The sequence below is a fragment of the Pseudophryne corroboree genome, chromosome 5 (genome assembly GCF_028390025.1).
Source record: "Pseudophryne corroboree isolate aPseCor3 chromosome 5, aPseCor3.hap2, whole genome shotgun sequence".
NCBI lineage: Eukaryota > Metazoa > Chordata > Amphibia > Anura > Myobatrachidae > Pseudophryne > Pseudophryne corroboree.
In genome coordinates, this window is record NC_086448.1 from 697,803,468 (window position 1) to 697,823,651 (window position 20,184).

Genomic DNA, 20,184 nt, shown 5'->3' on the forward strand with positions numbered 1-20,184 from the left:
CAGGACTCACTGTAAAATAAAAAACCTAAGCTAAACTTTTCTAAGCAGCTCTTTAGGAGAGCCACCTAGATTGCACCCTTCTCGGCCGGGCACAAAAATCTAACTGAGGCTTGGAGGAGGGTCATAGGGGGAGGAGCCAGTGCACACCACCTGATCCTAAAGCTTTACTTTTTGTGCCCTGTCTCCTGCGGAGCCGCTATTCCCCATGGTCCTTTCAGGAACCCCAGCATCCACTAGGACGATAGAGAAATAAGATTTAAAAAAAACCCCACCTATTTACAGTAATGTATCTATGTACTGTATATAGTGATCCCCAGCTAGCCTGTACACATTACCTTACCCACACCTACACTTATAACACATTGCTAGAGAGGACGACTATGCACAAGCCAATCAGCAAGAGGTGCTCACATAGACAATACAGAGCTGTCTGCCAGCAGCACCCAATCAGGGATTGCATTACTGCCTCCCTCGCAGCCGGGCTGCTGCCTTCCATACAATGAAGTTGTCCTGCAAGGAATGATCGCTAGTGCTCTGCCTGTCTCAGCCTGGGAGGGGGCTGGAGCTGTTGTTCCTGTAACCAAGCAGCCACAGTAAGAGCCTGGGAGGAGGCGGGGAGAGGAGGCCGACACTATGCACTTTCCCTGCATCCCTCTTACAACTCTTCTCCCCACACAGAGCCATGCACCTAGGACTCCTCCATTCATCTGATTGATGGTTGCACTGGCGCCTGGTCTGCAGCTGCTTGCACTGGGGAAGTTTAGGCAGTTCCCTGCAGAGGTGGTGGGGGGAGACAGGTGCTGCACTGGTGACCCTCCAGGAATACATCGGGATATATTGGTTGGTGGTCCTCATGGCGTCTCGGCAGCAAACCCGGATTCAGGTCTACCTGGAGACCAACAGGATCGGTCCTCTGTTTGAGGTGAGTGCAGTTCTAATGCAGTGCAAATGCTACCCGCTGACAAGGGGTTAATGTGATTGAGGGCAGCATGGCCACAATGTATTTGCCCATGTGCTGCTGAGGATGTGCCAGGGCATGCAGAATGCCCATCACATGGCATATCTCCCATACACTGTGGGACTGGGCTGGCAGCCGCTTTACTACGGTATTGCATTACATTGATTTACTGGTAGAGACGTCAGTGTGATCTGTTCAATAATCATTGAATGAAGGGATATTGCATTGCGTTTTACATTAGCATATGGTTACAGAACAATAGATGCAATGTATCATTCTGCGCCTTTCCTGCTGATTGGCTTGTGCGTGTTTACCATGTAAGATGTATGTAGTTTTAATCGGGAAGCATGAAATGCACGCTGCATGGACCTGAGGACCATCTGCAGTGCAAGAGGGTCTCAGTGCCTTCTGATTTGCTGCCATGAGCTGTAAATTGCGGGAGGGAGCAGATTTCAGTTTAATGTCATGAAGCGCTATTGTGTGTGTGTGTGTGTGTGTGTGCATGGAAATGCTGACTCCAAAGCGTCCTGCCTGTTGCCATAGCGAAGGGAGCAGCGCCCAGGTGTGTTGGCTGTGGAGGTACACCAGCGCCCCTAGTGGCCATGTGCTGTATGATGTGTCTGACGTGCCACACCTGCCTTCCACAGTGCAACTTCTCATTTATTAGTCGTTCCTAATGTATGATTTGCCAACACTGCATAGCACACTCTGTTTCTGTATCTGGTTCAGGGCATGATATGTGAAACTATAAACTGATCCTGTTTTGTTTATATGTTCCTATTATGTGCACACCCTACAGTACTTGTCTTATAGTATTGTGTCTATCAGAGATGCAGCTACCCATTCTTGTGTGTGTGTATGTGTGTGTGTATAATTATATAATATATATATATAAAAAACAGATAAGGGTTCAGCGACCAATGGTGTCAAGCGCTATTACAATGAGAGTGCAGTTTAATCAACCAAATGATTATATAAACTACAGAGGTTCAAACAGTGGGTATAAATTTAACAAGACATGTTTGTTTTAAAACAATACGTATAAAAAATAAAAAAAGTTTCTAAGTATAAAAACAATCATTTATAATATATAATTTTCTCCATTACGTGAAAAAATAGAGTTGAGTATCTGCTCACTGATTGCTGTAATATAAACTGTATTATGCAAATGATTTTAACACTAAGGGGCCCATTTATCAGTCATTACATTTGCAATGCGATCTGGCTGCGGTGTTAGCGCCCAAAATCATTGCGATTATTCTGGCGGCAAATATTAATCTTCAACCGCAGGGACATAGACGCCAAAAGGAGCCTATTCCTGCAATGTGTTCAGACCTGCTGCCAGCAGGACTTCGGCTCGTGAGCAGTTTGCTGACCACGCCTGCGCGGCGGCCTTTGCTGGGGTGTTTGTTTTTTTACGAAGTGTAGCTCTAACTTCTTCTTCACATGGTGTTAGCTGTGGGTGCTTAGTAATTCTGACAGCATCTTATCCCCATATAAACCTATGGGGGCTGCAGCTGCTGTCAGAAATGGAGGGATTGCAGCAGATATCTCCAATATCTGCTGCTGTCCCTCATACATACTGTACATGCAGGTGATACTAAATATTTGTGACTATCCCCCCAAAATGGGTGTTTTCCAGGAATATGTCACAAATATTTATTGCTAAATTGGCCCCTTAAAATACTCTAATTGGAGCTGATTTAGAGTTTAGGGAAAAACAATAAAACAAAATAAAACGGAGCAAATTTGCAACTTGACAAAACCATGTTACACTGCAACATGGGGCAAATGTAAAATGATCTAAGAAATTTAGGAATCGATACAGTTAGCTGCAAGGGGGGCGATTTGGACTTGCAATGGTGTCAAAATACTGGCAGTGGCACCTCCTCTCATCCACCTTGTGGTTCAGTCTCGTCCCAAACTTGCAGATTTTTGTATGCAGCCCTGTGGAGTTGTAAACAAAAATCATCACACCTGGAGCTACGGAGAGTGCAGCATATAGCCTTAAGCTAAGCACACACTGGCAGATATTTTTAGTCAGCCCAACAATTGGGCTGATCATTCGCCTAGAGGGGTGGTCCTGAAATCTCGAGAAATCGGGCAATGGAAAAAGTGGGCCCAACCTCAAACTACCCGATTTACCCACCTGGACCTATGGTCAGATTATTGAAAAGGCAAAAACACTAGCTGATATGTGGAGATTGTGGCCGAGATTTCTGCTTTGGAACAACAGATCGGAAAATCGATGTTTGTGGCCAAAATGTTCACGATTTATCAGCGAAAAGCTGTAACCATCCTTCGTACACACTATACAATAAATTTGGCTGGTCTCCCGATTATTGGCAAATCGGGCCAATAATTGTATAGTGTCTACCTAACTTAACCTACACAGCGAGTATAACTGAATCAACTCGTTAAAGTTATGAGGGGCATGTCCTGGCTAAAATCTGAGTTGCTTTTTAAAAATAAAGATGTCCATTATTTGTGGGCTATATGCAGAACCCAATTCGACGTTCTACCGATGGAAAATCCTACATGTTAAAAATCCCAGACTCACTGATTCTGATCATTTTTGGTCTGAAATGATGAATCAATATGTCTGATTTTTCCAATGACCCGAAAATGTCATCCCCAAAACTGAGAATTACCCCAATAGTTCCCTGATGTATAAGCAATTTGGCAGAGGTTCTCAAATGCGGTCCAGGCTTTAGGTATATCCATGGCTCAGCACAGATTGTTAAATCAAATTCACTGAGGTGCTAATTGAGAGCCTGATTCAGACCTGATCTCAGCCATGTGCGCTGCAGGGAAGCTGGGGGGGGGGGGGGGGGGGGGGGGAGATGGCAGATGTTACATGTGCAGAGAGAGGTAGATTTGGGTGGGTTATTTTGTTTCTGTGCAGGGTAAATACTGGCTGCTTTATTTTTACACTGCAATTTAGATTTCAGTTTGAACACACCCCACCCAAATCTAAAGGGGGGTACACACGGAGAGATCCCTGCTTAAAATCGATGCAATCTGACCAGATTGCTTAGATTTTAAGCAGGGATCTCTTGTGTGTATGCCCCCCAGATGCTATCGCCGGTGCTAGATTGAGCCTGCATGCAGAAGTGAAGTGCTAGATTGAGCCTGCCTGCATGTGTGAAGTGAGCAGCCCCCCATCTACCCCCCCCCCCCCCCTCGCTCAGCACACATTGCGCTGAGTGCTGAGCGCGGGGAGAGATGTGTACTGAGCGGTCACTGATAGATCGCTCAGCACACATCTCTCTAGTGTGTATCCCCCTTAACTCCCCCTGCACATGTTATATCTGCCGCCCCCCCCCTGCAGTGCACATGGTTTTGCCCATTGGCTAACAAATTTGCTGCTGCGATCAGATCTGAGATCTGAAATAGGCCCTAAAGGCCCGTATTCACGGGCAGATCTAGGGAGAGATGTGTGCTGAGCGAACCGCTCAGCACACATCTCTCCCCCCGCTTAGCACAGCGCGATGTGTGCTGAGCGTGTGGGGGGAGACGGGGGGCGCTCATTTCACCCAGCGGGCCAATCTAGCACCAGTGACAGCGATGCGCGGAGCTGCGCATCGCTAACGCTGTGAGGGGTACACACGGAGTGATCGCTGCTTAAAATCTGAGCAAACTAGTCAGATTACTTAGATTTTAAGCAGCGATCGCTACGTGAGTACCCCCCTTAAATCACCTGTAGCCAAGCACAAATATGCTTAAAACCTGGACACCACTGGGGTGCCTTGAGGACCGCGTTTGAGAACCTCTGCAATATGGCTGTAACAAAAATACTTTTTTTTTTTTTTTTTTTTGTTAAGTTCCTTACTTTGAGCCAGCCCCATTATGTGCAATTTGTATCCTTCTATTAACACTACCTTCATGGCTGGTGCAAGGTTTATGGGCAACATTTCACCCACTGCCCCTGCTCCCTCCAATTCATAATATGCCACGCATTTGTGCTCCCAATATATAACATGCCAAACAGCTATGCCCCAAATTTATTGTGTGCCACATAGTGTGAATTATGCCATACAATACCCCCAAAACATATTTATGCTACACATTTGTGCCCTAATGCACAACCATCCATTAATTCCCCTCCTTCACACGCTACCTCTTTCTGGACTCATTAACCCACACACACATTGCCAGCACTCATTAAAACACACCCACAAACCCTGCCAGCACTCAGTAAAACACCCCACGCACACTCACTGTCAGCACTGAATAAATCCAACCCGCGACAGACACACTCACCTTCCCAGCACTCATTAAACCACCCCTCCCCACACAGTCACCCTGTCAGCACACAATAAATCCACCACAACACACACACACCCTGCCAGCACTCATTAAACCACCCCTCCCCACACACTCACCCTGTCAGCACACAATAAATCCACCACAACACACACACCCTGCCAGCACTCATTAAAACACACGCACAAACCCTGCCAGCACTCAGTAAAACACCCCACGCACACTCACTGTCAGCACTGAATAAATCCAACCCGCGACAGACACACTCACCTTTCCAGCACTCATTAAACCACCCCTCCCCACACAGTCACCCTGTCAGCACACAATAAATCCACCACAACACACACACCCTGCCAGCACTCATTAAACCACCCCTCCCCACCCAGTCACCCTGTCAGCACACAATAAATCCACCACAACATACACACCCTGCCAGCACTCATTAAAACACACGCACAAACCCTGCCAGCACTCAGTAAAACACCCCACGCACACTCACTGTCAGCACTGAATAAATCCAACCCGCGACAGACACACTCACCTTTCCAGCACTCATTAAACCACCCCTCCCCACACAGTCACCCTGTCAGCACACAATAAATCCACCACAACACACACACCCTGCCAGCACTCATTAAACCACCCCTCCCCACCCAGTCACCCTGTCAGCACACAATAAATCCACCACAACATACACACCCTGCCAGCACTCATTAAACCACCCCTCCCCACACACTCACCGTCAGCACACAATAAATCCACCACAACACACACACCCTGCCAGCACTCATTAAACCACCCCTCCCCACACACGCACAAACACATCCTACCAGTACATAAAAAATCTACCCCCCACACACACATGCACAAACACACACACTACCCCCCTCAAAACACACACTAACTCTATCAGCACTCATGAACACACACAAGCCCCCCACCTCCTACACACATACCCACACACCCATTAATGCTTTCTCCTGATCAAAAGAGCATAAAGGGGGGTACACACAGAGAGATCCGTGCTTAAAATCTAAGCAATCTTGCTAGATTGCTTAGATTTTAAGCACGGATCTGCCGTGTGTATGCCCTCCAGCGATAGCGATGCGTGGCCCCGCACATCGCTATCGCCGATGCTAGATTGAGCCTGCATGCAGGCTCAATCTAGCGAGTCGCTCACTTCACCGTTGTGTGAAGTGAGCGGCCCCCCGTCGGCTTTCCCCCTCGCTCAGCACATCGCGCTGTGCTGAGCGGGGTGAGAGATGTGTGCTGAGCGGTCTGTGTTAAGATCGCTCAGCACACATCTCTCCCGTGAGTACCCCCCCTTAACAGACACAACTTACTAGCCCCATTCAGCAGCAGCTGCTCCTCCTGTTGTTTAGGGGCAGAGCTTATGTGAGTGACAGTATGGCAGCACCTGGAGGGAAGCAGAGGACTGCAGGAGAGAGGAGCGGCCACCACTGCTGCTAATTCAAATCTAGCAGTCTCACTGGTGAGCGTGCAGGATCGGGGGCTCAGGGAGATCCTAAGGCTTGCCACTACTGAAAGAGACATCCTTCTTCTTTTTTGTGGCTGGACTCAGCAGCGTCCTCTAGTGGCTGGCGCCCATAGGCAGCTGCCTAAAGCTGTTTCATACACTCCGGTTTTCACCGGATGGCAAAAAGCCGGACAAACTTTGGTATTTTGTGGCCGGCACTAACCGGAGCGTGTGAAACAGCCCTAATGGTAGCGTCAGCCCTGACTTTTAGTGAGTATTGTTTGTTGTATGTGCAGCTCAAAAACCTAATATCTAACATAATAATGTGCCAAAAGGAATTATAGCTGTCAGTACATTTATGTAAGATTGTCTGTGAATTCTTTTTTTCAATAACCGCTAAGCCGATTGTACCCCCATCCACACTCCAGACTTATATATGCCTAGTAGGCAGTATGCAGTTGCATTTGAGGACAGTATCAGTCACATGGGCTGGGAAAAGGGATAGTTAAAAATAGCACCTGCTTTAGTGTTGCATTTTTAAGGTGTTTTTCACACATGAGGCTTCTGCCAGTGCAGTGTATTATTATGGTGGTGTATGTTTGATGTTTTACAAGCAGTGGTGGAAACAGGCCATTGACTTATATTTGTTCTATTTGCCATCCATTTATTTACTTTGTTAAAAGCTGAAAGTGATTTACAAGACCTGGAGTTGCGGTGGAGACAAAGTTATTGTGTAAAATATGTGTTTATAAATAATGAATAAATAATTCTTATCACTGCCATCCAATTGTTATGTTTTCATGCATGCATTTCATACACATTACTCTGCAATAGACTAAACAAAAGGTGCTTATATCTATCTGGCTATCTTATCTATGAATATGAAGGTTCAGAGATTACAGATTATTTTAGGCAGTAGGGATGACAATTAATTCCATGCTGCAGGCAGTGATTATCAGCAACTTTCTCTGTGTGTGTGTGTGTGTGTGTGTGTGTGTGTGTGTGTGTGTGTGTGTGTTTTTCTAAAACAACCTCTATCATCAGAAACTCAGTAGCCCTGAGGTTAAAACATTTTATGTGGTGTTGGCCAATTCTGTAAATAGTGTTAGGTAAAGTTAACAGGACGTTAATGGTGTTACTATATATTCAGCTGATGAAAATTATTTATTTATTGTTGTCATTACCCAAGTGCGATTTTCAGAAAGGCAGCCAGCCTATAAGTACAAAATATTTAATAATTCCACTAAAGAAAACTAATTTTGGTTTATTTTATTTTTAAATCTAAAATAGTCAGTAGCATTCAAACTTTTAAAATACATCATGAGAGTTTCATAAAATGTATCCTTTCCGAAATGCGGTAAGCATAATTTCACTTTTCTACTACGTCTTATACAACATGCGGCCCTCTGATCCGTCACTTGCAGCCCGCAGCTCTTCTCTGCTTTGTTATTACAGATAGGTGTATCTTACATTATGTTAATTAATTATCTAACTCGTTGTGAGCGCAGGAGCAATTCCGGTGCGAGGACAGCTGATCTAAAGATCAGCTGTTCCTGCAAATCCTTTCACTGTTACTTTAGTCAGGGCTGGCTCCAGACACGTTCCAATAGAGCGGCCGAACAGGTCGCTGCACTTTATGGGCGCCGCTAGCTCTGGCCACCATATTGGAGCCTGGAGCCGTCCCTACAGCAGCAGCACTGCAGTGTCCGTCTCCTAGCAGAGACGTGCACGACATGCACAGCCCTGTGTAAATTCCGCTCCCCGCTAACCGGCGCCGGCCCATGAGCCAATCAGAGGTCGCGGTCCGGCAGCTGAGGCTCCTGATTGGATGCTGGACAGCGAGCTTTGATTGGCTTGCGGACCGGTGCCTAGTTGAAGCTAAACACCGCCGCTGGAGACTGAGGGCTAGGAGAGGCACATGCTGCGCTCTCCTCCCTGCCCTCACATACAGGAGCAGCAGCAGCAGCCTCAGCCTCGCCACCCTTCACAACAACAGACGCGCAGTGAGCAGCACGGAGCGGGTTGGCGGGGATATCTGGCACTGTGTAATGATACGTGTATCTGGCACTGGGAGCATATCTGGCACTATGGGGACACGTGTATCTGGCATTGGGGGCATATCTGGCACTATGGGGACACGTGTATCTGGCATTGGGGGCATATCTGGCACTATGGGGACACGTGTATCTGGCACTGGGAGCATATCTGGCACTATGGGGACACGTGTATCTGGCACTGGGAGCATATCTGGCACTATGGGGACACGTGTATCTGGCATTGGGGGCATATCTGGCACTATGGGGACACGTGTATCTGGCATTGGGGGCATATCTGGCACTATGGGGACACGTGTATCTGGCACTGGGAGCATATCTGACACTATGGGGACATGTGTATCTGGCATTGAGGTTATATCTTGCACTGTGGGGACATCTGTATCTGGCATTGGGGGCATATCTGGCACTATGGGGACATGTGTATCTGGCATTGGGGTTATATCTTGCACTGTGGGGACACGTGTATCTGGCACTGGGAGCATATCTGACACTATGGGGACATGTGTATCTGGCATTGAGGTTATATCTTGCACTGTGGGGACATCTGTATCTGGCATTGGGGGCATATCTGGCACTATGGGGACATGTGTATCTGGCATTGGGGTTATATCTTGCACTGTGGGGACACGTGTATCTGGCACTGGGAGCATATCTGACACTATGGGGACACGTGTATCTGGCACTGGGAGCATATCTGGCACTATGGGGACATGTGTATCTGGCATTGAGGTTATATCTTGCACTATGGGGACATGTGTATCTGGCATTGGGGTTATATCTTGCACTGTGGGGACATCTGTATCTGGCATTGGGGTTATATCTTGCACTGTGGGGACACGTGTATCTGGCACTGGGAGCATATCTGACACTATGGGGACATGTGTATCTGGCACTGGGGGCATATCTTGCACTGTGGGGACATGTGTATCTGGCATTGGGGGCATATCTTGCACTGTGGGGACATGTGTATCTGGCATTGGGGGCATATCTTGCACTGTGGGGACATGTGTATCTGGCATTGAGGTTAAATCTTGCACTGTGGGGACATGTGTATCTGGCATTGAGGTTAAATCTTGCACTGTGGGGACATTTGTATCTTGCACTGTGGGGACATTTGTATCTTGCACTGTGGGGACATTTGTATCTTGCACTGTGGGGGCATTTGTATCTTGCACTGTGTGGACATGTGTATCTGGCACTGGGGGCATATCTGGCACTATGGGGACATGTGTATCTGGCATTGGGGTTATATCTTGCACTGTGGGGACATCTGTATCTGGCATTGAGGTTATATCTGGCCCTGTGTGGGGCATATATGTATCTGGCACTGTAGGGACATGTGTATCTGGCACTTCTTGGGGGCATATCATGTGTATCTGGCACTGCTGCGGGGCATATCATGTGTATCTGGCACTGCTGGGGGGCATGTCGTGTCTATCTGGCACTGCTGAGGGGCATGTCGTGTCTATCTGGCAGTGCTGGGGGGCATGTCGTGTCTATCTGGCAGTGCTGGGGGGCATGTCGTGTCTATCTGGCACTGCTGGGGGGCATGTCGTGTCTATCTGGCACTGCTGGGGGGCATGTCGTGTCTATCTGGCACTGCTGGGGGGCATGTCGTGTCTATCTGGCACTGCTGGGGGGCATGTCGTGTCTATCTGGCACTGCACTACTGGGGTCTTTATGTGTATCTGGCACTATACTGGAGACATTATGTGTAAGGAACACTACTGTGGCTGTTATGTGTAAGGCTGCTAATTGTGAGTGTAGAAGGGGTGTGAAAAGATATTTATTTATAGTTTGATAATATGAAGTTGCGAGGCCATGCCCACTTTTCCAGGAACGCGCGCTTCTAAATTTTCTCGCTCGGGGTGCTAGTAGGCCTGGAGCCGGCCCTGACTTTAGTAGCTATAAAATGTAGCACTGCTGAGTCTGTCTTGGCAGTGTTACTGCCCATGCGTGAGTCCAGTGGAAGGAGCTGAGCAGAGCGGAGGGAAAGGGGACTGGGGAAGGAGCGGAGTGCAAGAACAAACACTATCTGAAGATTGTGAAGGTTCCCGCAGTCAAACTACTAACATTTTTGTATTTTCGGAGCTTGATGGATTTAGGTTCCCATCAAGGCCGGTGCTAGGATGTTCGGTACCCCACTGCAAATTATACATTAACGAAGGGACAGAGCACTACTTTGGCGCATGCTGCAAAAAGGGTGTGGTCTTACCATGAAAGGGAGTGACCAGGCAATAGTACCCCTAATTCAAATTACGCCACAAGTAGCAAAATCTTATTCACATTACACCACACATAGTGCCCCTGCTTTATATTGCACCACATAATAGTGTACCTTATTTGTCACGTTTAGCAAAGTTTGAGGATCCGGCAGCTGAGGTTTGCCCGAGGAGGTAGCAGGCTGTGAATGAACCAGATGAGGGGGCTGGATATAGTTCCTTCGCATGGGACACGGAGCAATGAGGAACGTAGGTGGGGTTTGAGAGTCAATGGAAAGTATTTATTATGTACAGGGCTGAGGTAGAGGACCGAGGCTGGAGCACGATGGTTAAAAATGTGGCAGGGGGCGAAGAACTGTGGACTGTGACTTGAAAGACAAGACTGTAGATGATGAACTGTATAACTGTGGATGGTGGTTGAAGACATGGCTGGAGACAAGGACTGTGGTTTGTTAAACGAGGCTGAAGATACTAATCTGCAGACTGTGGTCGGTGGTACAAAGGCGTGGCTGGTGAAGGAGATCTGTGGAGTGTGGCTTGAAAGACGAGGCAGAAGACCCGGGGCCGACTGTGCCCAAAGAGTCTTACTGGACCGGGTTTTCCAGGAGCGCTTCCACAGGCAGTAACAGGCTAGAGACGGCAGGGCTGCAGCAGCAACAGAGAACCGACCAAGCAGGATCAGGAGGAACCAGAATACAGCAGGAATCCTGGGAGCACAGGCTAAAGCACCTACAACAGGGTTGTAACTTGAAGCACTGGCATCCCTGTCCTAAACCAGCCCCCTTTTATAGGGAGAGCTTCCCCTGGATTGGCTGGAAGGAACAGGAAACAGGAACTATGCTTGAAACTTGGTCTCCAACATGGCGGCGCCCAGTAATGCAGACCTTTTTTGCAAAGCCACAATGCTCACTGCCCCATGTCTCCTAGCAACAGCTCAGCAAGAGCGACCCGCTGTAGCGGCGACCCGCCGCCACGAGCGGACCCCCTTACCGCCGCTACTGCTGCCCACGGATCCGGCGCAGCAGCCCACCTCCGCCGCTGCCCGCACATCGCCAAGGAAGCCAGCCCCACGGCCCCAGCGTACCGGTAAGACTCCGGACGCTGACATTATTCACATTACGACACAGAGTAGAGCCTCTAATCAGTGTCGCATCTACACTTTTCTATTGGGGAGGGGGTGGTTTACTGTTTAGTCCCGACTCCTCCCCTCTTTAGTCCCGACTCCTCCTCTCTCCGTAATCCACCCGTCACATGGGAACAAACTGACCCTCAAAGTTAAGACCAATTGTCATTACATGCCAATGTAGAGAACGGTAACTTTCCAATATATCAAATATAATAGTAACTATTTGAATATATTAGTGATTGTGACAAGGTGCCTATCATATTGCTATTTTTAATGTTCCCAGTGACTGCAGAATTTCAACAGCCCAGAGTTGCTAAGGGCTGTAACACACTGGCCGGTTTCTCCCGGATGGCAAAAAGCCGGACAAACTTTGTCCGGCTTTTTGCCATCCGGGAGAAACCGGCAGAGTCTGTCACACAGGACGGCTTTGAGCCGTGTGTGATGCTGTGCGCATGCGCAGCATCAGACACGGCTTGGAAAAAACCCGTTGTGTGTGAAAGCTCCCCTTCACACACATGGTTTACTGGCTGCAAAGACGGCCCGGCGCCCGCCCGGCAGCCGGACCTTCCAGTGGTGAGACCCGGCTGCAACCCGGCAGCCGGGCCGGGGCCGTGCAGTGTGAAGGGACCCTAGCCCTCACACTGTTAACTACAATGCCGGCACGGGAAAAAGCCGTCCGGCTTTTTCCCGGCCGGCAAAAGCCGGGTAGTTTGTTTTAGCCCTAAGTATACTGAGAACTGATCTCAAGAATTCTTTGACTTGGAAAAGCTGTCTTCAACCTTTCGATATGCTGCCATGTACTGTTAAATTAGCTGGATAACTGAATACCTGGACTATTGTCAATGGAACAGTGTCACCTGCTGCAAAATGATGAGCAAGAATAGGAAGCTTCTCATAGCATTATCACTCAGCAATACAATCCCATAAAATAGAGAGTGCTTGCAAAATAAATGTACTTTCAGCATAATAATTATTATCATTATGTATTATTATCTTTTATTTATATGGCGCCACAAGGGTTCTGCAACACCTAACAAAGGGCCTAATTCTGAGTTGATCGCAGCAGCAAATTTGTTAGCAGTTGGGAAAAACCATGGCCCTCATTCCGAATTGTTCGCTCGCTAGCTGCTTTTAGCAGCATTGCACACGCTAGGCCGCCGCCATCTGCGAGTGTATCTTAGCATTGCAGAATTGCTAACGAAAGATTAGCAATTCTGCTATTAAGCATTTCCTTGCAGTTTCTGAGTAGCTCCGGACCTACTCACAGATAGTGATTAGCTCAGTCCGTTTAGTTCCTGGTTTGACGTCACAAACACGCCCTGCGTTCGGCTAGCCACTCCCCTGTTTCTCCAGACACTCCCGCGTTTTTCCCTGACACGCCTGCAATTTTTAGCACACTCCCGGAAAACGCTCAGTTACCACCCAGAAACGCCCCTTTCCTGTCAATCATTCACCGATCAGCAGTGCGACTGAAAAGTGCCGCAGGATCCACAGCAAACCTGCTAAGTTTTTAAATAACTAAGCGCATGCGCCCTGCGTGCCTTGCGCATGCGCAATTAGCAACAAATCGCAGCTTAGCGAAAATCGGCAACGAACGAACAACTCGGAATGACCCCCCATGTGCACTGCAGGTATAACATGTGCAGAGAGAGTTAGATTTGGGTGTGGTGTATTCAAACTGAAATCTAAATTGCAGTGTAAAAATAAAGCAGCCAGTATTTACCCTGCACAGAAACAATATAACCCACCCAAATCTCTCTCTGCAAATGTTATATCTGCCCCCCCTGCAGTGCAGATGGTTTTGCCCAATTGCTAACAAACTTGCTGCTGCGATCAACTCAGAATAACTCCCAAAGGGGGTAATTCCAAGTTGATCGCAGCAGGATTTTTGATAGCAATTGGGCAAAACCATGGCCCTCATTCCGAGTTGTTCGCTCGCAAGGCGAATGTAGCAGAGTTACACACGCTAAGCCGCCGCCTACTGGGAGTGAATCTTAGCTTCTTAAAATTGCGACCGACGTACGCGCAATATTGCGATTACAAACGAGTTAGCAGTTTCAGAGTAGCTCCAGACTTACTCTGCCTGTGCGATCATTTCAGTGCTTGTCGTTCCTGGTTGACGTCACAAACACACCCAGCGTTCGCCCAGGCACTCCCACCGTTTCCCCGGCCACTCCTGCGTTTTTTCCGGAAACGGTAGCGTTTTCAGCCACACGCCCCTGAAACGCCGTGTATCCGCCCAGTAACACCCATTTCCTGTCAATCACATTACGATCGCCGGAGCGAAGAAAAAGCCGTGAGTAAAAATACTTTCTTCATAGTAAAGTTACTTGGCGCAGTCGCAGTGCGAACATTGCGCATGCGTACTAAGCGGATTTTCACTGCGATGCGATGAAAAATACCGAGCGAACAACTCGGAATGAGGGCCCATGGCCCTCATTCCGAGTTGTTCGCTCGCAAGGCGAATGTAGCAGAGTTACACACGCTAAGCCGCCGCCTACTGGGAGTGAATCTTAGCTTCTTAAAATTGCGACCGACGTACGCGCAATATTGCGATTACAAACGAGTTAGCAGTTTCAGAGTAGCTCCAGACTTACTCTGCCTGTGCGATCATTTCAGTGCTTGTCGTTCCTGGTTGACGTCACAAACACACCCAGCGTTCGCCCAGGCACTCCCACCGTTTCCCCGGCCACTCCTGCGTTTTTTCCGGAAACGGTAGCGTTTTCAGCCACACGCCCCTGAAACGCCGTGTATCCGCCCAGTAACACCCATTTCCTGTCAATCACATTACGATCGCCGGAGCGAAGAAAAAGCCGTGAGTAAAAATACTTTCTTCATAGTAAAGTTACTTGGCGCAGTCGCAGTGCGAACATTGCGCATGCGTACTAAGCGGATTTTCACTGCGATGCGATGAAAAATACCGAGCGAACAACTCGGAATGAGGGCCCATGTGCACTGCAGGGGAGGCAGATTTAACATGTGCAGAGAGAGTTAGATTTGGGTGTGGTGTGTTCAATCTGCAATCTAATTTGCAGTGTAAAAATAAAGCAGCCAGTATTTACCCTGCACAGAAATAAAATAACCCTCCCAAATCTAATTCTTTCTGCACATGTTATATCTGCCTCCCCTGCAGTGCACATGGTTTTGCCCAATTGCTATCAAAAATCCTGCTGCGATTAACTTGGAATTACCCCCAAAGTACATAAACAATGAGCAAGACAAGAAAACAATGATTTACAGTACAAGGCAATGTAGCATCAGTACAAGGCATACACACATTGCTATATCAGGAAACAGGACACAGAAATAAGCATCAGGGTGGCTGAAACTGAGGGCTTGGTGCTGTTGTAGGGAGTATGGAGTAGAAATGGTCTAAAAGAGAGAAAGCACTTGAGGGGAGAGGGCCTGCTCGTGAGAGCTTACATTCGGAAGGGAAGGGGCAGACAGACAGTGTAATGTCATACTTGCCTACCCTCCCGGAATGGCCCGGAGGCTCCCGAAAAACGGGTGACCCTCCCGGCCCCCCGGAAGAGCAGGCAAGTCTCCTGATTTACGGGGGTCACCCCCTGCCCGCCGCCCACTTAACGAGTAAAGTGGGCGGTCCGGGCAGGTGATGACGCGATTCTTGTTGAATCGCGTCATCGTAACCACGCCCCCTGCTGTATAATGCCGGTAATCGCGGCATTACACAGTGGGGGCGTGGCTTAAATGACGCTGCCCGGAAGCCCCGCCCCATTCCGCCTCTGCCCCGCCCCCGTTACGCCTCTGGCCCGCACCTGCACGTCACCTCAGCCCCCCCCCCCCCCCCCTTCCTCCCCCCTGCTGAGCCGACGGGCTGCTCTCTCCCGGAGAGAGCAGCCCAGAAGTCGGCAACCCTGTGTAATGTCCAGCGTTTAGCTTAAACATATGCTCAGTGGCAAACGCAGGATTTGCATGGGGGGGTTTCCAGAACTGGGTGGAGCCAAGCACGGGGTGGGGGCTGAGGTGACCCAGTATATGCTGGGTCCGTAAAAACTAGTGTGTCTGTGTGTGTGTGTGTGTGTGTGTGTATCTATCTATCTATCTCTATCTACACATATATATACCGTATATACACCTATGTATATATTTATATACATATACACATAGCATATTAAACATGCATATATATATATATATATATATATATATATATACACACACACATACAGTACACATATATATATACGCGTGTATATATATCATATCATATGTGTGTGTGTTTATATGTATGTATGTATATACATGTGTATATATGTATGCACAAATTGCACATGGATATATATGTACTATAATTAAAATAAAGTAAACTTTTATTAAGCACTTACAAGTGCCACCAGGAAGACCGCAGGCTGCAGAGGATGCTAGACAGCCATTAATAATACTCATGCAGCCAAAAAATATATAATTTTTTTTTTTTGGTGGAGGGCGGTTTCTGGGTGCTTGGAAACCCCCCTGGGTGCGCCACTGATGCTCCATACAAAATGTAGCCCTGGAACCATCAGTCAATGAATACTAGGTCACAATCAGTGCAGTAGCTGCACATAAGTAACTGCACATCTGTATTACCAGTCTTAGCACTTTGCAGCTTAGGTGCTGTAGTCATAAAAAGTTACACATTCCTAACAAATCATACAGCAGTTCTTTTTCTTAATAGCATCTATATAGACCCAGGACCCTGGGGATATTTAAGTATTTAATAGTTTTAGTATAAAAACACCTTAGGTGCCTACAACAGCTGTGCTATGGTCTAGCAGTACATGATAAGAAGAACAGGTCAGGGTAAGGTCTGCAGTGCGGCATATACTGAACTCATCTATAGAGGGAACATATCAGTCTACCTCGGAGCAGCCCGTCTGCAGCTGGTCCTATATCCTCAGACTCACCATGGCAGCAGCAGAATGCCGGGTCCTGGGCACTGATGGGTAGCAGTACAGGGTTTAGCAGTGGCAGATGTCAGCTGTGCTCCTGGACAAGGACTGCGGCACGGCGGTCGTTCTGAGCCTGGAGCGAGGATGGCTGTGTGCTACCTGGGGGGATCGCCCCAATCGCCCCCTCTTAATCCGCCACTGCCTCTGATTCATTTTATGACACGCAGTAGTGCCCCTAGTTGGCGTTACGACACACAGTAGTGTTCCTTAGTCACGTTAAGCTACTTGGTAGTACCCCTGATACATGTTTTACGTTACACAGTAGTGCCTCTTATGCACAGTGCCCCCAGTAGTGTCTCTTATGTAGGAATAGAACCTGTGGCAAGTGCAGCGAGCCCGCTAGGGGTTTCGTTGTGCTCAACCCCCTCCGCCGGCATTCTGCGGCCGGGATCCCAGAGTCGGTATACTGACCTCCGGGTTCCCGGCCACCGGTCTCCCAATACCAACCCCTCTGTAAGAAAAGAAATAATCTCCTCTCGGTGACATCACTATTCTTACTGTCTGTCTTTTGGGGATAAATCTGATTGAGAGATATTCTACTGCTACCATCAGTCTATCACAAACCACATTAGTACGCTCTTGACTTACTGTGCAATAAATGATAAATTAACATTAAAATAAAATGTCATATGCCCACCTTTACCCTTAACTAGTGGAGTTCAATAGGCTATTGCCAGTGATTTCAAACCCACTGAAGTTGAGCATATGATGCAGTAGTTGCCGCTGGGCATGTGAAGATAATTGTAAGTGTACCTTTTTATACACAATGGATAGATACACATTATTGTAGTGTAATTATCCATATATAGATCTGTGTAGGCATTATGCTTACAAAATACAGTTTACCATTTTGGATATACAGGTTGAGTATCCCTTATCCAAAATCCCAAATTTTTGGGTGGTCCCCTACTGAGATAATGACATATATAATATATATTATGTGTATCTATATAGGTATATTATATAAATATATAATATACTTATATATGTGTCATTATCTCAGTAGGGGAACCAAAAATGTGTGATTTAGAATTTTGGATAAGGGATACTCAACCTGTATTATCACTGTTTGAGGAACAATGCATACTTACCCTTTAAAGAATGAAATAGATAGGTTTCTGCGTAGTGGAAAGGGTTTTTGGTGGTCATTCCGAGTTGTTCGCTGTGCAGCGGTGAGGCTAAAAAATGTCACTTCTGCGCATGCGTACGTGGCGCAATGCGCACGTGTGACGTACTATTACAACGAACGATGTAGTTTCACATAGGGTCTAGCGAAGCTTTTCAGTTGCACTGGCTGCCGTAGAGTGATTGACATGAAGTGGGCGTTTGTGGGTGTCAACTGACCGTTTTCAGGGAGTGTTCGGAAAAACGCAGGCATGCCAGGAAAAACACAGGCGTGGCTGGGCGAACGCAGGGCGTGTTTGTGACGTCAAATCCGGAACTGAATGGTCTGAAGTGATCGCAAGCGCTGAGTAGGTTTGAAGCTACTCTGAAACTGCACAAAATTATTTTGTAGCCGCTCTGTGTTACAAACGTTAGCACTTCTCCTAAGCTAAAATACACTCCCAGTGGGCGGAGGCATAGCGTTTGCACGGCTGCTAAAAACTGCTAGCGAGCGATCAACTCGGAATGACCACCTTTGTTCTGTGCACTGCATAAGCTATTATGGAGCTACACAGATTTATATTTTGCTTTGGGAAATCAAACAACTCTAAAACAGGGTTTAATTGAAAAATGGGTCCACGATTAAGATATAGGAGGATTGAAATAGGGTAAAGAAGCAAGCTCTACTGGCATTCAAAGATTAGTTTAAGTTGCCAGTGTCGCAGTCAAAAATATTACATAGAGAAAACATACAAACACCTCACATTATGAGTCGCTATGCTTGCGAATACGTGCAGCGAGCACAGCAATATATGGTAGCATACGCATTCACACAGACAAGCCACAAGGATATATTCAACACATATTTCATACCACACATAAATTAAACATGTCAAGCACTAGACATTATAAGGTTTTAAATTATATAGTGGAGTATAACATCATGTATGTGTATTGTTGGAGCGGAGCAAGATGGACATGTCGTGCTTGGAGTCAAAATGATCGGAGGAATGCGTGGATTGGTTTGGTGCCTGTGGTTGGATTGTATCACATTGCAATGAGTAGTTATGATTAAATGTAGGAATATGAAGTCACTCTTATTGGAACAAAGAACATTCCATTTGAAGCATGTGTGGGCGGAAACCAGAGGCCAACCCTTTTGATGTCTTCTTCAAGGCTTGCATATGAACTGACCAATGACTCATTATGAATGAGAAAGTTCCCTCCCCTGGACCAATAACAGAAGACATGTACTCCAACATTCACAGGGTATAGCTGATTGCAGACTCTCAAGAAGTTCTGTTTTGCTGTTTTTCTACTACTGTGAGCATTGAGAGAGGGAGAGATGGAGGAAATGGAGCTGAGGGTGCATTGAGCAAATAGGGTAATTGTATGCTGTGGCTGTAACTGTATGGATTCTTGCTTCCTATGTAATTGTTAATCTATACCATATATATACTGTACATGTGATATATTGTATACATATCCTTTTAATATCAAATATATACATCAATGAGCTTTGGAACTCATAAATGTGTGCATGTACTTGTTTTCTCTTAAGGGATGTAGTGTTTGCGAAGTACAGCGCACTTTTATCGTATATGGTAATAAGATGCACCTTGCGTTCGTAACATATTTTAGCGCTGGCATTTTAAATAATTAATAGAAATATATTTGACTCTTACACCAGTTAAAATGAATTCATTGTAGTGATTAAATACATTCATCAACTACAGTGCAACTATGTAATATAGTTTTATCTTTGTGCAAATTAATATTTTTTTTTCAGGGTTGCCCCTTTGACCTTGAGGCCCATCGCAAAGTTCCCCAGCCCTAAAATCAACTATGCCTGAAAGAAGTTAATGTATTTGATCTTTTATTTTAGCATTTTTTATACTGGAAGAAATATCAGATTTGTACTTTTTAATCAATAAGAGTGTGTACTGAAATCGTGAAACATAACTGCACTTTGCACGCTGACCTTGTAGAACATTCTGACAAATTAGTAACCAGCATATTGGACAA

At 46.9% G+C, this 20,184-nt stretch overlaps 1 protein-coding gene across 4 annotated transcripts in view; it reads left to right on the forward strand.

Moving 5' to 3' along the window:
- Nucleotides 1–478: 478 nt before the first annotated feature.
- The window catches only part of C5H8orf34 (chromosome 5 C8orf34 homolog), a 603,368-nt gene continuing 583,662 nt past the window's right edge, over nucleotides 479–20,184 (forward strand). For 2 of the 4 annotated variants that reach the window (XM_063923877.1, XM_063923875.1), the window contains exon 1: nucleotides 479–922. In XM_063923877.1, coding sequence (XP_063779947.1) covers nucleotides 854–922 — 69 coding nt within the window. In that variant the 5' untranslated portion in view covers nucleotides 479–853. The remainder of the gene's footprint in view (nucleotides 923–20,184) is intronic. The other 2 variants (XM_063923876.1, XM_063923880.1) reach the window with 2 other exon arrangements.